We start from the raw sequence: 22,993 nt of genomic DNA, 5'->3' as shown, positions 1-22,993 counted from the left end.
ATCTGTTGTGCTGGACCATGGTGGTCCAGCCCAACTCCCACCCCTGGTCCCATCCCATACCATAAGAAGTCTTGTGCAAAACCCCTCTCCAAAAAAAAATATATATATATATTAGTCAGGTGTAGTGGTGAGGACCTATAGCCCCAGCTACTAGGAAGACTGAGGTGGGAGGATTACCAGAGCCCAGGGAGGTCAAGGCTGCAGTGAGCCGAGATCGTGTGACTCCAGCCTGGGCAACGGAGTAAGACCCTGTCTCAAAAAAAAAAAAAAAAAAAAAAAAAAGAAGAAGTCTGTGCATGTGTGTAGACTCCTCCTCACTCCACACATCCAAGCTCTGCTCACAGCCTCTGCAGATACCCTCCTTGGGCTTAGGGTACGCACAGAGAGTTATATTCTGCCCTCAAGAAGATGGAAGTGGACTTGGACTTGGCACTCTTAGGGCAAGAAATTCTGAGGTCTCCATTACCTGATAGTGGTCTCTCAAGGCAGATGGGCCTGGGGTGGGCACATCCCTCTTGGCCCTGCATATTCCTCTTTACTCCATGGCAAAGGCTGTAGTCAGAGGAGGGCCACAGTGGGGCCTAGGGCAGATGCCTCTCTCAGGTCAAGGGCAGTACCATGCCCATGCCACACTCGTTATACTGAATTATTTTTAATTCACTAAATACACCATGCTCTTTGCCAACGTTGTTCTCTATGCCCAAAACATGCATGTTCATCGGTATCCTGAAGGCCAAGAAACAAGGTGGCAGGACCCTCCTGATCAGGTGGCATCTGTACCCTTAGGCCCAGGCCCTGTTGCTCTCGCCGACACACTCACTCCTCGTCCTGTGGTTTGGGATTCTGCCCAGTGGGCAGGCAATATTTTTTGTGCTTATTCTCACTTCTCAGAAGGCGAATGTCATTGCAGATGAGCACAGTGTGTCACTGGTGTCCTGTGCATCGTCCTACTAGTTCTTACAGCAGAATAACAGGTAGCTATGCAGGGAAGCTTTCATGATTTCCATTTTATAGAAGAGGAAAATGAAACTCAAAGATGTGGCAGAAGAAGAGATTTGTTTTCAGTTCCTAACACTGAGGCCAGTGCTTTACCTGCTGATCCTACCTGCACTGAAGGTTTGGGGATAGCAGCTGCGCTGGCTGGTCCAGGTGCCCACACCCTCGGCAGGACTGCCGTGCTACTGCTTTATACTCCATCACGTAGTGAGACCATAACTCACATTAAAAAAAAAAAAACCCTTAGGTAATATTTGGATTTGGCTATTATAAATAACACTACAAAATATAAAGTAACATTACAATAAAAATCTTTGTGCACTGACTTTTCTTTCCTCTGGGTGATCGCTCTCGGTACCAAGTTCCATTTCCTTTCCAAAAAGCTGGTCCCTATTTGTACTCCGACCAGTAGCCTTTGATACACCTGTCATTGCACTCATGCAGCATCATGTAGGATAATTTAACACGTTATTTGAAAACATGGTAGGTGATAAATGGCAGCCTGTTTCCTTTACATGAATTTCTCTGACTGCTAGGAAAGTTAAACATATTTCTGTTGTTCACTAGTTATCTTTCTTTCTGTGTGATCTGTTCAGTTTCCTGTCCATTATCTGCTGGCATTCTAATGGTTTTCTTGTTAACTCTCATAATAACCCTTTGCCTGCCATATGTTCTAAATATGTTTTTTCAAAGTTGTGCGGCAGTCTTTTTGTGTTAACTTGAAATTCTAATATGTTATCAAATTTGATTTCTTCTAGCACTTCTGTGTCTTGAAAGTTCTTTCCCTCCAGGAATTTGATTTCTATCCTTACTTTAAACTTCCCTTTGGTTATATTTTTATATTTCACTTTTTAGTCCATTTGGAATTTTGATGTATGCTACGAGGAGAGAGTCAGAAAACTTTTTGAAAGCTATATTTGGAAAAAAAGCGATGAACAAAAAGAAGAGCCGGCTTGGGGCGGTCTGTGTGATGCCAACAGGCAACTGAAAGGCAGAGTGCCAGGGACTGTTCAGTTCTTATTTCTTTATCAAGGAGAATGATCTCGGAACTGCATAAAGAAGATCAAATATGGCTAAGAGGAAAGAGATGCCCTGGAGAGGCAAGAAGAGAGCAAAAGGATGCGAGGGTCTGAACCTAAAAGAAAGAAAGACCTTCCAGGGCAATGAAAGGAGGCAGCCTCGCCGAGAGGAAACAGCCTGACTGAGAGGCAGAGTTTGGAGTTAGAATCCCGACTCTCCTCGAAGGTACTGCTGCACTCTGGGCCTCAGTTTCCACATGTGCTTATTCTCTTATGTATACCAACTATGCCTCAAACACTGCTGGAGGTGATGGCCTTACAGAGATCAACAGGACAGGAAGAGGGGCATCTCATACATCCATGGGCAGGCGAACGGGTAGAACATGGAGGCACGAAATAGGCCAGAGTGGAGAGGACATGCTGGGTGATAAAGAGTGGCAAGGGTTGGGTGCAGTGGTTCACACCTGTAATCCCAGCACTTTGGGACGCCGAGGCAGGCGGATCACCTGAGGTCAGGAGTTTGAGAGCAACCTGGCCAACATGATGAAACCCCATCTCTACTAAAAATACAAAAATTAGCCAGGTGTGGTGGTGGGCACCTGTAATCTCAGCTACTTGGGAGGCAGAGGCAGGAGAATGGCTTGAACCTGGAGGGGGTGGCAGAGGTTTCAGCGAGCTGAGATCATGCCACTGCACTCCTGTCTGGGTGACAGAGCAAGACTCCATTTAAAAAAAGAAAGAAAAAAAAAAAAGAGTGGCAAGGAGAAGGGAAGGCTTGGAAGGGGCCAGATCACGGAGTTCTGTGCTGTGGAGCTGAAACTGAGTTGAAGTTGAGTCTGCTGGATTTAGAGTCAGAAGGTCACTGCCAGGTGAGAGTGGTTTTGGAAGGCAGGATGGAGAGGCGGAGAAACAGACGGCAAACAGGCAGACACTGGAACAGGCGATGACTTTTCCCAGAAACTTGAAAGAGAAGAGAAGAGAGGTGAACATAAGCTAAAGAGAGGGCTTTTATTTTTAAGGTGAAAGAGACCCAAATACATTCATAGATGTGAGAGGAGGACCCGGCAAAGAGGTGAGAAAGGAGACAAAGGAAAGAAGACAGTCCTGAGAAGGTGAAAGGAGATGGCATCCAGGACAGGAGAGAACTGACCATGAAAGGCAGAGGCACAGGAGGGATGGCAGAGGAGGAAGCAGGGATGAATGGGGATGCAGGTATGTTTGTAGATGGGAAGCAGGAAGCTGAGAGTTTTTGGCTGGTGACAACCTTTATTTTCCCTGTGCAGCTGGACACGCAGTTTCTTTGGAATAGGATGGAGGTACAGCGGAATGGAAGATGATGAGGGTAAAGATCTGAGATGATCAAGGACCAGGGACAGGACACAGGAATGGGAAGCAGCACTGAGATGCTACTAAGGTAACACCATGTGTTACTACCTCGGCTGTAGCTTCTCTCCCTTGGGTGACATTCAGTCCCTGGTACTGGACTGGCTGGATGTGAAGGAAAGCACTGGGAAAGGGAGCTGTTGAGTGAGCGAGACTGTGCTTGAAGAACGGGACTCCATGTGATGTTGGTGATTGCTTTGGATTTGCTGAATCAATGAATAAATGGGAGGTGTTACAGTGCAATGGTTAAAGTGAGACACCTTCGGTCCAAAATGCGGCCCTACCGCTTACTACTACTCAGAGTACCTGCCTTGTAGGGTTGTGGAGATGGCCGGCTGAGAGGATGCATATAAACCACATCGTCCAGGGCCTGGCATAGAGAAGAGTTCAGTAAATGGTAGTTCTTACCATCCTCACAGACCACGGCAGATAGGAGCTGACTGATGGAGGATTCTAACCAGGAAGGTATGTGGTCAGATTTATTTCTTAGGAAGATCCCTGAGGCAGTGAGATCTGAGTTTGAATTAGGCTCTACCACTTAACTAGTTGTGTGACCTTACACAAGTAACACATCCTCTCTGTACCCTAGTTTCTTAATCTCTAGCATGGGGATAATAACAGTACCTAGCCATAAGGTCATTATGAGAACTGAATGAATTCAAGGAAAGCTGATAAACTGAAAAGCTTAATAAGTGACAGCTATGATGATAATGATAGTGATGACAGAAGGAAGAGGAGAGCAAAGGGAAGGAAAAGAAGCAAGGAGAGGAACAAGAGTGGTGGGAAGAGGAGCAGGAGGAGGAGGGGGAAGAGTGGCAGGAAGAGGAACAGGAGGAGGAGGGGGAAGAGTGGCAGGAAGAGGAACAGGAGGAGGAGGGGGAAGAGTGGCAGGAAGAGGAGCAGGAGGAGGAGGAAGAGTGGTGGGAAGAGGAGCAGGAGGAGGGGGAGGGAGAGTGGCAGGAATAGGAGCAGGAGGAGGGGAAAGTGGCAGGAAGAGGAACAGGAGGAGGGGGAGGAAGAGTGGCAGGAAGAGGAGCAGGAGGAGGGGGAGGGAGAGTGGCAGGAAGAGGAGCAGGAGGAGGGGGAGGGAGAGTGGTGGGAAGAGGAGCGGGGGGTGGGGAGGAAGAGTGGTGGGAAGGGGAGCAGGAGGAGGAGAATGACAATGGTAATAATTATGAGGCAGTGACCAAGAGCTTACAGAAGACAGTGAGGAAGAGGAGCTGAGGGAGTCCCCATTCTTGAGCATTTTTATCTGAAGGCAGAAGAGCAATAGTGGAGAATCCTCGAAGAGCTGGTCTCAGAGGCTTGGTGAGAAGCCTGGGCTGGGTGGTGAATGCTGGCTAGGCAGCAGGAGGCCTGCACTGAGTCTCCCAGGACAGAGTCCACACTAAGGCTCTGCATCCCTCTCAGGCTGGTGAAAGTGCAGGGAACAGGTGAAGGTGCAGGTGGACATCATTCAATCCCCATTCGGGCCTGGTCCAATAAGAAGCCTTACATTTGGGGATGTGGTGGCCCCTTCTGCCCTATGGATTAGTCCAGCCCTGCTGCCTTTCACTAGGAGGCTCCTTGTCTCTCCCTCCTCTAGGCCTGGCCTCTGACCCCTGCTTCTGGGTCACCTCCTAGGTCAAGCCCTACAGCCTGAAAGAAAAGTGCTTCGCTCCCTGGGATAATTGGGCTTTTCTAACAGCAAAATCACCACCAGCGATAAAAAATAAATAAATAAATAACATTACTATTTGCTATAGACTGAGAACTAAGTTCTCTATGCTAGATGCTTCTAGATTTCATCTTTTTTTTTCTTTTTTTTTTTGAGACGGAGTGTCGCTCTGTCGCCCAGGCTGGAGTGCAGTGGCTGGATCTCAGCTCACTGCAAGCTCCACCTCCTGGGTTCGTGCCATTCTCCTGCCTCAGCCTCCCGAGTAGCTGGGACTACAGGTGCCCGCCATCACGCCCGGCTAATTTTTCGTATTTTTAGTAGAGATGGGGTTTCACCGTGTTAGCCAGGATGGTCTCGATCTCCTGACCTCGTGATCCGCCCGTCTCGGCCTCCCAAAGTGCTGGGATTACAGGCTTGAGCCACCGCGCCCGGCTAGATTTCATCTTATCTAATTTTAAAAATAACCCTGAAAGATACACAGCACTCCTCATCTACTGTATCAATGACACTAAATCTAAGGAGGTTAGATTTAGTGCCTAAGAGGTAGCCCACTAGTAAATGAGAGTCTAAACTTAAACCCACATCTGTGTAACTCCAAGGCCTAAGCCACTTTCCCCTCTTAAGCCATGTTGTCTTTCTAAAATCAGGGACTCAGTCTCCCTGTGCTTGAATGTGGGGCCCTGGCTGGTCTCTTAGATCCTGCCCTCCTCCCTCTCTTCCCAGGGACTGAAGTACAGCTGGAGGGTAAGTGCTGTGTCAAGGCTGTCCAGGGACCCACTCCCAGCCCTATCCTCTCCCCACTGCTAGGCTGGGACCACCCCACACCCACCCAGGCTAGGCCCCAGGGCCTCAATGAATTGATGACCAGTCAGAGATGCTCAGCAGCGAGGCTGGCTTTCCAGTTTTGAGTGGGGAGGAGGAAGAGGAGGCAGCAAATCGGGTCGGGAGGCAGTTCCCAGGGGCTTCTGTGGCCTGCTGAGACGCAGTGGGTGAGACTGGCCAAGGCAGGAGGGCAGGGCCTGAGGGATGGGGATGGGAGGCTCTGCGTCTCACCTGTCCTGTCCTCTCCAGACCCCAGGCCTCCGCCCTCTGGACAGTGGATGGGGTGTCTCCAGCCTTCATCCAACACCAGGAAGAGGATGCACAAGCCACAGCATTGGGGGTATTAGGCAGCACGCTCTGCCACACCACCCTCATTGTGCCATGCTTGATCCACACAACACACCTCCAGTTTCCTGAAGGGAGCATGGTCTCTTGGGTCTACACATGCTGTTCCCTTTGCTTCTAATTCCTTTCGCCCACTCACTCCTAACTCTTCCTTCAGGGTCCAGCTCAGGAGTGACTCCTCCAGGAGGCCTTCTTTTGTCCTCCACCTGCCCCAGAGCTGCATTAGGCCTTCCTCATCATGGCAGCCTCCACACTGTACTGTTAACTCTAGCTCTGGGACTATCTCTCTCATTAGACTGCGAGCTACTTTGGTTGGGAACAGTGCTTAATTCCTCTTTGTATTCCCAGGGGCCAGTGTAGAGCCTGCAAAGAGAATACCTCATGAACATCTGATAAGTGAGTGAGTGTGTTGGGAAGGCTGCAGAGGCACCTCTGAGAAGGCCTGCACCAGAGCTAGAGGCCGCACCCCCATGTCCCTGGCTCCACCCTCTCCCCAAGCCTCAGCTTCTGTGTTGTGCTTGCCCATCCACTGGTGCTCTTCTGAGTTGCCCTGAGCACACAGCCTGCTGGGAACTCCTACACCTGCTTGCTGGCTTGGCCACAGCTCCTGGGATCTGGGGGACAAAAGGCCTTTGTGTAACCTGTTTGGAGTTATCAGTGCCACTGTCCAGTGAGTCAGGGACCCAAATGGCCACAAATGAAGAGGAGAGTTCTCAGATGCAAGAAAGTAAGGCCAGCTCTGGCACAGGCTGTTAGCTCTGGGTTGTTTGGCCGTCCTTTCCTACATCTTCCCCCTTGCCCTGCCCCTTCCCATATCCTATGAGGACTCCTGGGTACTAGAAAGTTATAGGCTTACTACATATTCCTCATGTAGTAAGTGGCAGGAAGCAGCTGTGACTAAGGCCTAATTCCTGTTCCAGCCCCGCCCTGCCAGGCCTTGGCTCCAGAACCCAGAGCTGCCTCCTGCCAGAATTCTGCAGGTGAGGCTCCAGACAGGTGCAGAGAGCTCTCCAGCAGCCCAGAGGCGGCATGACTGGAAACATCCCTACAGCAGCAGGACTAGCTGGTGACTAGGACACCAGACAGGAGGGGACCTGGAGAAGCAGCCCCTCTCACATTTTCCTGGGTCTCAGATGCCAGGGAAGCACGGCAAAGCATGGGTGAGGTCCTGGGAAGGCATTAGCCTTGGGCTTGGGGTGGAGAAGGACACTAAAGAAGAGGTCCCTGGGGTGGCCAAAGGGCCTGGGCAGGTCCACTCTGAGAGATGGGGGAGGTAAGGCCACGGGCAACCCCGGCGTTCCTCTGGCAGCTCACTTTAAAGGTCCAAATTATCTTTCACTTTGGAGCCAAGGAAGGCCCACGGTAATTCAGAGGAGTCCTCCCTGTCTCCTCTCTCTCCTTCCCACTCACCCCCACCCATCCTGGGTAGCAGTTCTCACCAATGCAAGGCTGGTCCTAGAGCCCCGGGTGTGGCCAGGACAACACAGATGTCAGCAAGAGTGAGCCTGTGCCTGTGCCTCATCCTGCAATGCTGGTACCTTGAATCTGCCTGCTGCCAAGGCCAGGCCAGGTGGAGAGCTCCTCAGTCTTCCTGGGAAAAGCAAGGCTCTGCTGTCTGCTTCCTGAGTAGTCTGAGTATAGTGAGTTCTCCGACTCTAGCTGGCTTCCTTCCTTTTCTTCTTTCTTTCCTTACTCCCTCGGATGAATTTTAAGAACCTTGAATTAACTGACCTTGGTGTTCCTGGAAGGAACATGTGATAACACCCACGACAGGCTCTGACCCACCCCTTTGGCCCGGCCTTATTTGAACTGCCTGGCTTCTCCCAGTCTGCCCAGTAGGAAGTAGGAATTGGTGTTTGAGTCAATTGCAGATCATTTATGGTGATTGGGCACTGAAGGGTAAAAACCAATGGGATCAAGCCCTGTCCCTTAGGAGCTCTTGCCCTGAGGGAGGCTGTGACAGAGGAAATGATGTGAAAGGAGGATGGCAGAAGGCCAGGGTGAGTGAGACAGCAGCCCTTAGGCTCACTGGGGTTCACCAGGACAGACCCTATTTCCTACCATTCTCCCTTAAAAGTGCCTATCTGTGATCCTAATTCTACTGCCCTCAAGGCAAAGAGAGGGTCTCTGAAAACACTAGTGTCTCAGTTCCCAGGGTTCTGAAAACAGTAGGGTACTCCTGGAGCCACTGTTATTTACCTGGTCTGTGTGGGCAGTGGGCCTACTTGAAGCTGGGTCTGGCTAAGGCCAAGCGATCACTCTGCTGCCTGGCCCTTTCCTCCCCTTTGGGGAGGTGGACTGGACACTGTGGAGCCCAGGTGCCTCATCCAGTCTGGTTCTGATATGGATTCCCCTTCCCCACTGTCCCACCTACCTGAATTTCTGGACCTGACTTCTGTCTTCTCTCTTGCTTGCTACCTACTTGACACTGCCTGTACTTGGCCTTGCTTGGGAAAGAGCTGTGGAGTTAAACCAAATTGCACTGAGACCCTACAGGCAAGGGAAGCTGTTCCCACTCCCAACTCTTCTCTAAACCTTCAGAAAGAACAACTAGCTTCTCACTGTAGGCAGAGGGCCGTCTGTCATCATCCTCCTCTAGTAAGAGGCTTGGGTATTAGAAGATGAATGGCCTGAGCTCTGTAGTACCCCAGCCCTGGGGCTTCTGGTGACAGCTGGTTGTGGGGGAGTGGACCTGGACAAGTTCACGGATGTCCCTGTAGGCCCAGAGCTGGGAAGTAGAGGTCTTGGGAGGGAACTCAGTGGTGGTCTCCTAAAGAGCAGTTGACCTTACTCTGCCACATAAGCTCCCTAAAGAAATGGGCCCAGACCCTTACATGCTTTGAACAGTCAGTGGAACCTGATCATTCCCAATGATCAGACTCAGTGGCAGGTTGGGGATTCAGCTATGGTCAGTGGTAAAAGTACAAAGTGGAAAGAGGCCAGGACTTACAAGCTTGGAAGCTGGCACTCTGAAGTTAAGGGGTCTGCTGTCCCTGCAGAACCCAGGCTGAGAAAGAAGGCAGGGACCCCTAAGACCAGAGTCAGAGAGAACTTACAGAGGAGAAGAGGGGGCAAGGGAGGCAGCTACAATGTCAGGGCAGCAGAGTGGGAAGATTGGGAGTGATACGAAGGCTGGCCTGAGAGACAGAGCTTTCCTCAGCCAGGAGATCTAAGGCCAGGGAAGGGTCCCTGGGGCTGCTGGGGTCTGACTACAGAAGGCTAAGGAAGGATCTGCACCTGGGCACCTAGAAGCAGGTAGCAGGTGTCAGGCATATCAGCCCCCAGAGTTTGGCCAGCAACCCTGGCAATCTCCTGACCTTTCTGCCCCTTGGCTGCCATTGGGTGACTTGCAGCTTTGGCTCATTAATGCTTCTTTTGAAGGTTCTTACTCATTCTTTGCTGCATTCAAGGGGCGGTACTGCTTAGGAGTTGGGGAAGGCCAGGGCAAGAGGTGGTGCCAGGAGAGCTTACCACTCTCTCCTTGAAGACGATATATTTCAACCACTTAAAGTCCTGCCACTTGAAGCCAGCGAGGACAAAGAGAGAATCGCGCTCGTACTGCTCAGGCCGCTGCATGGCGCCCTCGGGGTAGGTGATGCGCAGTGTCGTTTTGCTGCCCACATCCTTCTCAAAGCCTTTCACTGGTGCTGAGTTCAGTCTACAGAGAGCAGGCCCAGTCAGAGCCTGGGCCTGTGTTTGGGAAGGCACCATGACCCCAGAATACCCCAGGCACGGAGAATAGGAGTCCAGGTCACCTGGACCTATTCTCCCCAGGCGCTACCCCTAGTTGTCTGTTCCAAAGCCCTCCAACCCAGGTTCTTGAGGCTTCTGTTGACCTCCAGCCCAACTAGCCAGATAGACAGTTCTCAATGGGCTCAGGGCTAAGACACTCACCCAAGGTGCCATTTTGGGGAGCTCACCTCACCACAATGTCATAGTCGTCAATTCGTGACCCCAGAGACTTGTTGGCAAGAACGCCTCCATTGCCCACGATGATGCAGCGGCGGCAGCGGAGGCTGAGGGGAGAGAGGCGGAGACCTCTGTACAGAGAACTGCCCACCAGGTCTCTTCCCCTGCTCCTTTGGCCCTTGACCCCATGCCCTTGTCCAGGACCAGGCTGGGATAGAGGAAGAAGACCAGTAGGTTTCTGGCAGCATTTCTGAGAGAAGGCTTGAAGCATACAATGGATAGCTGGGCCCTGAGACTCTCCAGCATCTCTAGGCCCTGACACTTCCCCAGGAAAACAGGGCCATAGAAAGGCTTGGGTGCCAGGCCTGGGTAGTGAGGAGGGAGCCCTGGTAAGATGGCATTCCAGGGTAAAGGTTCCCCAAGGGGTAGTGGTGTTTAGGCAGGCTTCAGGGGAGAGGGAAAAGTGGGCCAAGCTTGGGGCTATACCAGGAAAGCAAGAAAAGGGGAACAGGCCAGGTGTGGTGGCTCATGCCTGTAATCCCAGCACTTTGGGAGGCCGAGGTGGGAGGATCACAAGGTCAGGAGATCGAGACCATTCTGGTTAAAACGGTGAAACCCTGTCTCTACTAAAAATACAAAAAATTAACCGGGCATGGTGGCGGGCGCCTGTAGTCCCAGCTACTCAGGAGGCTGAGGCAGGAGAATGGCGTGAACTGGGAGGCAGAGCTTGTAGTGAGCCAAGATCGCACCACTGCACTCCAGCCTCGGTGACAGAGCAAGACTCTGTCTCAAAAAAGAAAAAAAAAAAAAAAAAAAAAGAAGAAAAGAGGAACAGGACAGGAGGCTCTAGGACTCAAGGCTCCCAGCAGTCACTAGGGAGCTTACTCATAGTGCTTCTCCCATCCCTGACCCTGGCACTTCCCACTCTAGGGTCTGTTGGTTTGGGAGCTGTCACTGCCTTCTGGACTTAAGCTTTGCCCCCTTCACCTGCCCCTGCCACCCAGGCCCTCAGTCCCATTGCTGGGCTAGTCCCAGCCCCAGTGTCTTCAGTTCTTACCCTCAAACCTCTGGTATCTGAGGACTGGGATGTCTGCCAAGTGCTTACAACCCATGGGGGTGCAAGTTAGGTGCAGTGGTACCACTTACCTGCTCCACCCACCCTGTGTGTGTACTGTATGTGCATGTGTGGATGTGCTGGAGAAACTGCTCATGTGCAGGGAAGGCCAGCTGGACCTCAACACCTCTGCACACCACCAGGCAGCGGTGGGTAGGAGGCTGTGCAGTGTGTGGCTCACCTGTCCAAGGCAGGGGTCAGGCGGTACTCTTTGGTGACTGACAAGATGGCTTTGATCAGATTGTCTGCAGACAGAGGAGAGAGGTTTCTGTTACAGGGTCACTTACGTTTCTATAAAATGTTTACAGATAGGCCAGGTGCGGTGGCTCACGCCTGTAATCCCAGCACTTTGGGAGGCCAAGGCGGGCAGATCACGAGGTCAGGAGATTGAGACCATCCTGGCTAACATGGTGAAACCCCGTCTCTACTAAAATTGCAAAAAATTAGCTGGGCGCGGTGGTGGGCACCTGTAGTCCCAGCTACTTGGGAGGCTGAGGCAGGAGAATGGTGTGAACCTGGGAGGCGGAGCTTGCAGTGAGCCAAGATCGCACCACTGCACTCCAGTCTGGGCGACTGAGTGAAACTCCGTCTCAAAAAAAAAAAAAAAAAAAAAAAACCAAACGTTTACAGATAATCCTACTGGAAGGCACAAGTTCCTGGGGGCTAGAGTGAAAGTGGAAGTAGAGAGACCTCTGGACACGAGAATGCGTTGGGCCACTGCCCTGACTTTATTCCTGACAAAGGAAGTGAAGGCAGGAAACAGACAGGCATATCACTGCCAGGAGCCCGTCCCTAACACCGGCACGCAGCTTCTCTCCCAGGCTTCTGGGAGGCTCAACTGGTTTTCTGAGGCTCTGTAGTCAGGCCCCAGGGCATGCATTCCTAGGCCAGGGCCTTCCCTGGAAGCTGGAGCATGCGGTCTCCCCTGGAATGGGAGTACCTGCTCAGAGCTAGAGACCACCTTGTGCTTATCTCTGTGTTCCCACTCAGCAGATACCAGGAAACGAACAAGGAGACAACCAACAGCTGAAGAGCTCACCACGTGCCTCATTATCTGACATCACCTCTCCCTCACTTTCTCCCTCTCACATTGCCAATCCTGAATCCTGCTCTTTGCCAGGCTGACTTTACCTCCTCACCTCTTTACTCCCTGAGCCTGGCTCTGCCCACCTGCACTCCACTCAGCAAGGACCCCTGTGACTTCTGTGCTCTCAGACCTGTGCCCACTATTTAGACCTCATCTCTTCAGCCTCTCTCTGGCTTTGGCAATGAGGACTGCTCTTCCAAACTGGTATCATGAGAGCACTACAATATAATGTATAGTGAATAGCAAGGGTATTGGCTTTGGAGTCAAATACTGGCTATACTCTGTGACCTTACATAAATCATTTCCTTTCTTTGAGCTTTAGTTTCCTCATCTCTAAAATGAAAGTAATTCCTATTTTGTGGAGTTGTTAGGAAGATATAAAATAATGTACATAAAGACCTAAAAATGAAGTAAACTGGTATCACCACAATGGAGAGCATCTTAATAACATCAAATAACCACAAAGATGTGCATACACTAAGATCCTACAACTATGCTCCTAGGCGCGGAGCACTGACAAAGTCACACGCTTGCTCCAGGAGACATGCAAGAGTGTCCGCTGATGAGCTGTTTGTTACAGCAAAATGTTGGAGGCAAGCTGAATGTCCACCAAAAAAAAAAAACAAAAAAAAACAAAAACAAAAAAAAACCAGATTAAATGTGGTATATGAAATCCTATACAGCCATTAAAAAAAATCAATGACCTAGAGCTATATGCATCAATACAGATAAATCTCAAAAACATATTCAAAAAAAATGAAGAATATACATACACATATACACAAATATAAATATGTAGTGAAAATACATAAGGCTGGGTGTGGTGGCTCACACCTGTAATCCCAGCACTTTGGGAGGCCAAGGAGGGAGGATTGCTTGAGCTCAGGAGTTTGAGACCAGCTTGGGCAACATGGTTAAACCCTGTTTCTACAAAAAAATACAAAAATTAATCAGGAGTGCTAGTGTGTGCTTTAGTCCCAGCTACCTGGGGAGCTGAGGTGAGAGGATTGCTTGAGCACGGGAGTTGAGGCTGCAGTGAGTCGTGTGTGTGCCAGTGCACTCCAGCCTGGGTGACAAAGCAAGACCCTGTCCCAAATATACATAAACAAGGCATAAGAATGCCAACACTGAAGCCAGGATAATGAAGAATAATGGCTTCCTGGGGAAGGAAGAGAATGGAGTGGGAAGGGCTCCACAGAAGCTTTAATTGTATCTCATGTTTTATTTCTTAAGCTGAGTAGAAGGTACATCAATGCTCATTATTCCTAGTATTTTTTATATGCTTGAAATATTTCTTGTAAAGAAAAGATGGCTCCAAAATTAAAAATAACAAACTTATACTTTTTTAAAGGAGAGGGGTGGAGACGCTGGTAGAGGTAGCCGAGAGGTCATGTTAAGGACTGAGAAGTATCCCTTGGATTTCTCCAGGACACTGAGCAGTTTCACTGGAATGGTGGGGTGGGATGGGCAGGGATGCAGATGTTCTTCAGGAGTAAATGGTGAGAAAGAGGAGGCAGTAGGTGCAGTTAATCCTTCCAGAATGAGGTCGAGAATCCTTCCAGTTGAGTGAGAATGAGGTAGGGAAACAAACCTTTAAGCAATGTTCTACACTAAGTGCCTTCAGATATACCTTATGGTGGGCTTTAAGAAAGGCCACAGATTCCCTCCTTTCCCCACTTCCAATTTCACCTTTAAGGAAGAGCGTATTGCTACTAAAATTAGCCAAGGTCAAGGATATGGACTGGGCTTTGTTTTCTAGGAGGAGAACCTCAGCAGAAAGAGTACACATTAGCAGGTGCTCTCTGCTTGCTGGCTGATGGGCTCCACAGCAAACTTCCCTGGCCTTTGTAGCTATCCCATCTGAGTCTCGAGTGCAGATTTGAGAGAGAAGAGTGGTCTTCTTTGCTGCCTGCACCCAGGGAAAAGGTGTTCTTCACATGGTTTAACCTGACCCATTAGATTTGTCCTTGGAGGTCTGAGGTCAAAGCTCCAGTTCAAGTGCTTTTCCTGGCCACTGTCTTCTTTTCAGGGAGAGGTAGGCTGGCTGAGTAGAGGGTTCAGGTATTCTTGAGTCTCCTGGCCAAATGATATCACCCCTTTAGCTGTTATTTTATGTAATTCTGACCAAGACTTTACACAGTAGTATAATTCTCTCCATTTAACTGCTGAAGGAACTAAAGCACAGACAGGTAACTTGTCCAGGGTCACAGCTAGTAAAAAGGAAGTATGGGGATCTGATCCCTCTCTGCCTGACCCATAAGTCCAGATTATTTTCCACCATGCCATGAAACAGCACAGAACTTGACAAAGAAGCAGAATTGTTCAACTACTCGGGATGGGAAAGTCTTAAGTTAGGAGGGAGCTGTGTGGGTGAGGTCCCCAAGGCAATAGAAGGGGAGTTTCTAAGAGGGCAGGGGACAGGTTAGCCTTGGACAGGATAAGGAAGGGCTGGAAGGGAGACGAGGTTGAGGTGAAAAACATCAGGATGGGCTGATAGAGGGGTATGGGGCACTCCTGGGGGACAGTCTGTTACCTCTCTGGGAATGTCCCTACTATACCTAGTACTCTAGTGTTCCTGTCTATGGCACGCCTTTCCTGTGCTCTCAAAGCTCCTTGTACTTCCCTCACCAGAACCCTGCACTCTGAGTATCTGTATCTCGGCTATACTGGAGCTTTTTGAGGAGAGGAACCAAATCTGTCCACTTCACTGTTGTATACTTAGCCCCTGGCAAAGTGGTGGGCTCTGTGTACATATTCCATTAAAGAAGAAGCCGGGCACGGTGACTCATGCCTATAACCCCAGCACTTTGGGCAGATCATTTGAGTCCAGGAGTCTGAGATCAACCTGGGCAACATGATAAAACCCTGTCTCTACTAAAAATACAAAGAAAAAATTAGCTAGGCATGGTGGTGCGTGCCTATGGTCCCAGCTACTCAGGAGGCTGAGGTAGGAGGATCTTAAAGGTGGTGGAGATTGCATGAGCCAAGATCATGCCACTGCACTTTAGCCTGGGAGACAGAGCAAGGCTCTATCTAAAAAAAAAAAAAAAAAAAAAAAAGTGAAAAAAGGAAGGGAAAAAGGTAGAGATTTGTTGAGAGTAGAGGAAGGGTGGATTCTTAGCATGGGGACTTCGAGGATGTAGCCTTATCCTGAAGGATAGGGAGACAGTCGGGGGGGGTGAGATGTTAATGTAGGGCAGGGTTCCCAACATACCTTGACCTTTGATCCCAAAAGGCGGCACAAACTCCCGGATTCTAGCCCACTTGCGAAAGGAGTCATCCAGGAACATGGGTGCTGGCTTGGAGAACCTGGAATATAACAGGACTGTTGAGGATCACAAAAACGCAACAGGGTGGAGTCCTGGTGGCACTTCTGTGCATCCATCTTGGCTAAGGATCGGCTGGAAGCCCCCTCTGATTCTGGCATACCCCTCTCCGCCCAGCCTGTTCACTGGGTTTCTGTTGAGGGGTTTGACAGATCTTGTTCAGTGGAGCCTGAGTCTGAGGGAGTAGGCCTGGTCAGTCTTTATTTGGCCAGCTGTAGGAGTGGAGAGACAAGATTTGCTCAGCAAAGATCAATTTCTCAGAGCTAGAAGCTCTCTAGAAGGTTGTGCAGGCATCCATCAAATAGTCACTGCTGCCCACATTGTTCCTGCAATCTGGGAACACAGAGATGAGACACTGTCCAGTTGAGCAGAAATACATCCAAAAATACAACCAGTACATGGAGACAGATTTTGGAGAGAATTCTGGGAAGTGGACCACCCACAGTGAGGAAGAAGGAGAATTCATGGTGAGAGGGCAAAGCAGGTTAAAAGCTATAGGAGACAGAAGTTTGGTAGGGACGAGAAAGAAAAAGCAGAGTCCTAGGAGGCAGGGCCGAGGGGAGAGGTTTCAGACCAGTAGGAATTTGAGTGCATTTGCTGGTGGAGAGAAAGAAAGAGAGGAGGCTAAGTTCCTGTGGAAGTGAGGAAGGATCCAGAGCTTCAGGGGAAGGGTTGATCTGGGCCGGAGGGGAGATGGGCGGAAAGGCGAGAGAAGGAGGGTGAAGTGATGCTGAGCTCGGGGGAAAGAACAGGCAAGTCTTACTCTTCTTGGAATGGGCAGGGAGGGGACAGGCTTGGGGAGGAGGAGACGAAGTCTGAAGAGAGGCAAAGGGAAGTGAGGAAGAGGGAGAGGATGCAGCAGGAATTGAGCTCTTCAGAGATGACTGGAGAGCACAACTTCACGTGGGCGCTAGCACCCTGCTTTGAGGCCATTTTCAGGGGACCTGGCAGCCCCAAAGATGGCCAGTCCCTGATCACCCACTGTGTGCTGAGAACTCTGCCATGCGGCCTGCTCAGGACCTTCCTGGCCATAAATGAATGTCGGGAGGCCTGGGCCTCCGTGGCTCTGTCTCGTTGTTTCTAACTCACCCTGAATCAGCCACTGAATAACTGCAGGCTGCAGGGGTGGCCCTCCAAGCCCAGAAGCAACCACAGCACGGATTTCTCATCCCTATCATCACTAACACCATTATAACCGGCAGTCCCAGGAGCAACAGTATCAGTTATCACTCAGAGGTCTGGTATTATTAGAGATTTTGACATGAACTTGAAAGAAGCAGAAAACTCTGAATCCTGCTCCCTCCCCCATCACTCTTGCTAGGAAGATGTCAACACTTGGGAGCTCAGAGCCGGGTCCCAGCAACTAAGTCAGTGCACTCCCCCAGCATCCCATGTAAAAGGGTAATGCATATTTCTTGTGCCAAGTATATAAAATCTAAGTAAATTAATATATTTGATGTTTTGCCAGAGGCTCCGAGGATCCTGGTCATGGTCTATGTGTAATATCAAAGCGAACATGGTCCCTGGATAAGCCTGCACCAAGAACCTCTTCTTCTGTGTCAGGACTGAGCTTATAAAATTTCTGGAAAGTTTCTCTCAGAGTCAAGCTTGGACAGGATTTTATCTGCTTTCCAATATGTACTAGATGTCATATGCTAATAAAATATGCTTAAGATCTAGCCAAATGATCTTGACTTTTTTTTTTTCCTTTTCCTCTCTCTCCTTTCTTTTTATTCAGATGACTGGAAAGTTCAGTAGTTTTACTTTTAAAAACACCTCATTTTTTGTGCAACCTGTAACATGTTAATTTTGGAAAAAAATACAGACAAGCACACATGCAAAATAAAAATACCCATAATTGTACAACACAGAGATAATTAACCTTATGGTATACATCTAAACTGATTTTCCTTTTTCCATATTACTTTGTAGACTGCTTTGTAGACTTTCTCCTACTAGACAGAGGCTGTAGTCCCAGCTATCTGGGAGGCTGAGGTGGGAGGATCACTTGAGCTCAGGAGGTTGAGGCTGCAGTGACGTGAGATCACAGCACTGCACTCCAGCCTGGGTGACAGTGTGAGACCTTGCCTCACAAAAAAAAAAAAAAAAAAAAAAATTATTGATCAAGATTGGGTTCAGGTTGGGTGCAGTGGCTTGTGCCTCCAATCCCAGCACTTTGGGAGGCCAAGGCAGGCGGATCACCTGAGGTCAGGAGTTTGAGACCAGCCTGGCTAACATGGCGAAACCCTGTCCCTACTAAAAATACAAAAATTAGCCAGGCGTGGTGGGCACGCCGGTAGTCCCAGCGACTCGGGAGGTTGAGGCAGGAGAGTCGCTTGAACCCGGGAGGTAGAGGTTGCAGTGAGCCAAGATCACGCCAACTGTTCTCCAGCCTGGGTGATAGAGCGAGACTCCATCTCAAATTTAAAAAAAGACTAGGTTCAAGTGTTCTTGGCTAGAACTGATCAAGTTCTCAGTGGCTCTGCACAGAATGCTTGTAGTAGCCACTGAGGATCACCGCCTAGATCCATCCTTTCTTTAGGAGATGCTACGATACTTCTATAAACTTTATCTCATAACTCTTTGGTTGCAGTCCTACAGAAAAGATGAGATAAAATGCTTAATTTTTCCCCTTATTTACCCATTTGCAGAATAATGAGCTGATTCCTTAGCACCCTCCAAAGATGATTAATGAGGCTTTTTTACATTTTAATCATTAGGAATTCAGACATTTTCATATATTTGATATATGTCAATCTACTGTAATTTCTGTAACCATTATTATGTATTTATTTATTATTATTATTATTATTTTTTGAGATGGAGTTTCACTCTTGTTGCCCAGGCTGGAGTGCAATGGTGCGATCTCGGCTCACTGCAGCCTCTGCCTCCTGGGTTCAAGTGATTGTCCTGTCTCAGCCTCCCGAGTAGCTGGGATTACAGGTACCCGTCATCATGCCCGGCTAATTCTGTATTTTAAGTGGAGATGGGGTTTCACCATGTTGGTCAGGCTGATCTTGAACTCCTGACCTCAGGTGATCCGCCCACCTTGACCTCCGAAGGCGTGAGCCACTGGGCCCAGCCAATCATTATTTTTTGATGCTCAGATTATCCCTTCTTTGGCCAGTGGAGTCTTTTCAATTTGGCTCCTGAATCTTCTGGCCATATCCCAGTAATCTTTGATAATGTCCTGGCTTTATGGTATGAAAAGATGTTTGTGGCTGATCTTGTACATTTCTTGCCCCGACTTGGAATCAGTCATTTATTTTCCCAAGGAACCCTGGTTCCTTTCAACTGGTAATGGTATTTACAGATCACCATCAGAGTAGCTAGGGAAGCTCATGTTGTTATGGGTTAGTCATTATTTCCAGGCCGGTCAAAACTAGGACATACGCATATTTCCTAGTTCTATGTATGTAGGTTATTTGCCCTGTAGAGTGACCCATATTCCATATTTTCCCAGTTACATTCAGATATTGTTGAGCATGTTCACTTGTCCCATATATATCTGTTACAGCTCACTGTAACCTCAAACTCCTGGGCTCAAATGATCCTCCCACCTCAGCCTCCTGAGTAGCTAGGACTACAGACATCCACCCCCATACCCAGCTAAGTTCTCATTTTATTTTTAATTTTGGTAGAGATGAGGTCTTGCTATGTTGCCCAGGGTGGTCTTGAACTCCTGGGCTTAAGTGATCCTCCTGCCTCAGGCTCCCAAAGTGCTGGGATTATAGGCGTGAGCCACCATGCTCAGCCTCAAACACTTTCCACTTCGTCTCTCTCTTTCATCAGGCCTTTGGCTTTGGATTTTCTTTCTGTAGCTGCTCTTTCTATTCCTTGAATGATTCAACCAGCTCTCCTCTAACACTTCTGCTAGTTGGGTGCATCTCTTTGCAAAGGGAACTCATTTTTTCCTCCGGTGTATATATTTTTAAACTTTTCATTATGGAAAATTTCACATATAAAAAAGCAGAAAAAATAGTACAGTCAACACTGCCACCCCCATCACCCAGATTCAGGAATTTTCAATCATGGTCAATTTTGTTTCTTTAATACCCCATCCACTTTCTTTCTATACTATTTTGAAAATTCCCAGAAATTATGCCATTTCATCCATAGACTATTTCAGCATTATTTTCTAAAAGATAAGGACACCTTAAAATGTAAACCATACCTAAACAACCTTTCTTAAAGCATTATCACACCTAAAATTTTGACTATAATTTTTTTTTGAGACAGGCTGTTGCTCCATTGCCCAGGCTAGAGTACAGTGGTGTGATCTGTGTTTACTACAACCTCAAACTCTTGGGCTCAAGCATTCCTTCCACCTCAGCCTCCTGCGTAGCTAGGACTACAGGCATGAGCCACCACACCTGACTTATTTTTTATTTTTTGTAGAGATGGAGTCTCACTATATTGCTCAGGGTGGGAATTAATTTTTTGAGGAAAAGAATACATCATTCATTTGTAACTAGTATTTCCAATACAAAATTAGGATTATAAGATTTGTATTTATCTTCTTTTTCTTTTTAAAAACAGCTTTATTGATATATAATTCACATAGCAAACAATTGTTTACCTACTATATTTGACTTTATATTTGTATCTCTTTTAAGCTGACATCCTTGTTTCCAGTGACATTAACACAATTACTTTTTTTGCTTGATCCTAACATATACATAGAGAAAATGTATATAATGGTTTCAGAAAAACAATACCAGTATACTACTAACACTATCATTACTAAAAACAATTTAAGGTTTCTTTGCAGTTCTTTTTGCCTTAGGCTATACCCCACTAGCAGAACAGACAAATTACTTTGCATTTGCCAGTTGAAATAATTCTGCTGAGTTTAATTCATCAATGACATGATACATAGTTAGGTTCATTTATTTCATTCCGCTTTTGCTTTCAAGGGAGAGCTTTTCCCTCATTTTAATTGATTTTGTTTAATGATGATATAGAGTTTTGCATAGTTACACAATTAAATCCACAAACAAAATATATTCAAAGAAGTCTAGCTTTCATCTCTGTCCGCCTGTTACATCTAGTCCCACACAGTATCCATTTTTATTAGTTTTATTGTATCCCTTTTGTTTTTTTGATATAAGTAAATAAATGATACGTGTGTGTGTGTGTGTGTGTATTCCTGTTCCCTTCTTTATTCACTAAAAAGGTAACACAGTATACATACAGTTTTGTCTATTTTTCTTTTTTTACTAAACAATATATCCTGGTGAGCACTCCATTACAATTACATGCTGGATAATACTTCATGATTGATTATATACTTTATTTTATTCAATCAATCTCCTGGGTTATTTCCAGTCTTTTGTAAAGTAGGTTCTACTAGTAGTGGTTACAACGAATAACTTAATGCATATATCTTTTCTACTTGCCAATGTATCTTTGAAATAGATTCCTACAAGTGGGTTTGCTGGATCAAAGGGAAAGTGTGTATCTTTAATTTTGCTCCATACTGCTAAACTCCCCTCCACAGGGATTGTGCCATTTTGAAATACCCACCAGTGATGTATGAAAGTGCCACTACCCCACAACCCCTGCAACCTCACCAAGAGTACACTGTCAAATGTTTTGATTTTGTTAGTCTGATAGAAAAAAAAAACAGCATTTCGCTGTCATCTAAATTTGCATTTCTTTTGTTCTGAGTGGAATTTAGCATTATTTCATATATGGAAGGGCCATTTGCAGTTCTTTTTCTATTTTTTCCTTCTCTTTTTTAAAAGTTCTTTATATATTTAATATATAAACTCTCTGAGATACAGTTACAAATATTTCCCCTTGTTTGTTTATTTATTTACTTGGGTTTTGGTGTTTTCTCCCTCCCCCCCTCATTTTTACAAAAGATTTTAATTTTTTCTCAAAGCAGGAGGAAGAAAGCTGCTGCTATGGTCATTCTTGGCCTCCCACACAATAGGTTTTGTTGTTGTTGTTGTTGTTTTAAGTCAAATTTATCAGTCGTTCCCCTATTGCTTCTGGAGTTTGAGTCATAGGAAAGTTTTCCTCATCCCCAGGTTATAGAGAAATTCATCCATACTTTTTTAGTGCTTGTGTGTTTTCATGTTTTACATTTAAATCTCTGGTCTATTTTGGTTGGTGTAAAGACCAGATCCAATTTTATCTAGTTCCATAGGACTAACAAAGGCCTCTCTTTACGTGTTCTAAGACTATCCTGTGGTTTTTCTTCACCTTTTCTTAGGAGATTTGCATGATAGTTTTAATTCCTGGTTTTCCCTCCTTGTATCATTGATTGCAGCTGCATGGATTCAAGGACTGTTCCCTCAACATGTCCTGTGCTGTGCTCTAGCCTCTTCTTCCTCCTCCTCCTCCTCCTCCTCCTCCTCTTGGCCACAGGCATGCTTTCATGGTGATGGAGAGCTCAGGTTTCAAGTTGGGAACAAGGACTTGGAACGCTACGTTCTTGTTACCCTAGAACTCCTAGAAAGGACAGTGGTGGATGTGGAATTTCTAACAATCACAGCCAGTGCCATAACTTTCCCTAACATCATCCTCACCTCCATCACTACATCACCATCACTTTTATTACCAAGTTTCAACCGATCATCTACCAACTCTGCCATATTCACTCAAGGTTTCAGCATCTGTCTCATATTCTATGCAAACCCAATTCTTGCTCAATTATTTTCAGAAACTTCAATGCCTACAATTCTGGCCTCGAAGATGACTTACTTGACTCCAGTGACCTCCTCATCTTCACTCCACGTCAGCCACCCAGTTCCACAGCCACATTCTGAAACTCTTCATCACTTTTAAAATACTAATCTCCGATACTCTCTGAATACAATTTCTTCATGTTCTATTTTCTCTTTCTCTCCTTTGTTTTCTTCACTCCAAACCCACTTGATTTCTATACATACTTCTAGTCTACTATCTCTCTTGGCTAGATCCCATCCATCTCCTCAATCTCACTCTTGCCAGGGGCCTATACCCCTTGGTTCCACTGTCCTTTTGTCCCACACATTAGGCAAAATCCAACCAGAGATTGATCTAATCTTACACTGTTGTACCTTTTATATTCGAGGGGCTGCGAGAACACACACACATATACACTAAAGTGCACTGATGCCACCACAAATTTATGAGGCGCTAGGTCCTCGACTTTGCTCAGCAGTTATTCCAAACATTCTCCACTCTCCATAAACTCTATCCTTTTCCAACTCTCTTTAAGCAGGTATCTTTCCTCTCACTTCACAGAAAAACCAAGGCCATCAGATAGGAACTCCCTCAGTTTCTGGCTTCCTTACCCACAAATCTATCAGCCCCTTTACCTATTCTTAAATTTGGCCTCCTTAC

At 47.4% G+C, this 22,993-nt stretch overlaps 1 protein-coding gene across 1 annotated transcript in view; it reads right to left on the bottom strand.

Annotated features, from left to right (window-relative positions):
• ST3GAL3 (ST3 beta-galactoside alpha-2,3-sialyltransferase 3) overlaps positions 1-22,993 on the bottom strand; it is a 234,131-nt gene that overhangs the window by 22,122 nt on the left and 189,016 nt on the right. Inside the window, 4 exon segments of the mRNA XM_025384323.1 lie at positions 9,694-9,880; positions 10,143-10,238; positions 11,427-11,490; positions 15,547-15,641. Of these exon segments, the coding sequence (XP_025240108.1) occupies positions 9,694-9,880; positions 10,143-10,238; positions 11,427-11,490; positions 15,547-15,641 (442 nt within the window).

This window comes from Theropithecus gelada, chromosome 1, assembly GCF_003255815.1.
Source record: "Theropithecus gelada isolate Dixy chromosome 1, Tgel_1.0, whole genome shotgun sequence".
Taxonomy (NCBI): Eukaryota; Metazoa; Chordata; class Mammalia; order Primates; family Cercopithecidae; genus Theropithecus; species Theropithecus gelada.
The sequence above is the reverse complement of the archived record's forward strand: the minus strand, read 5'-3'. Positions and strand labels throughout refer to the sequence as shown.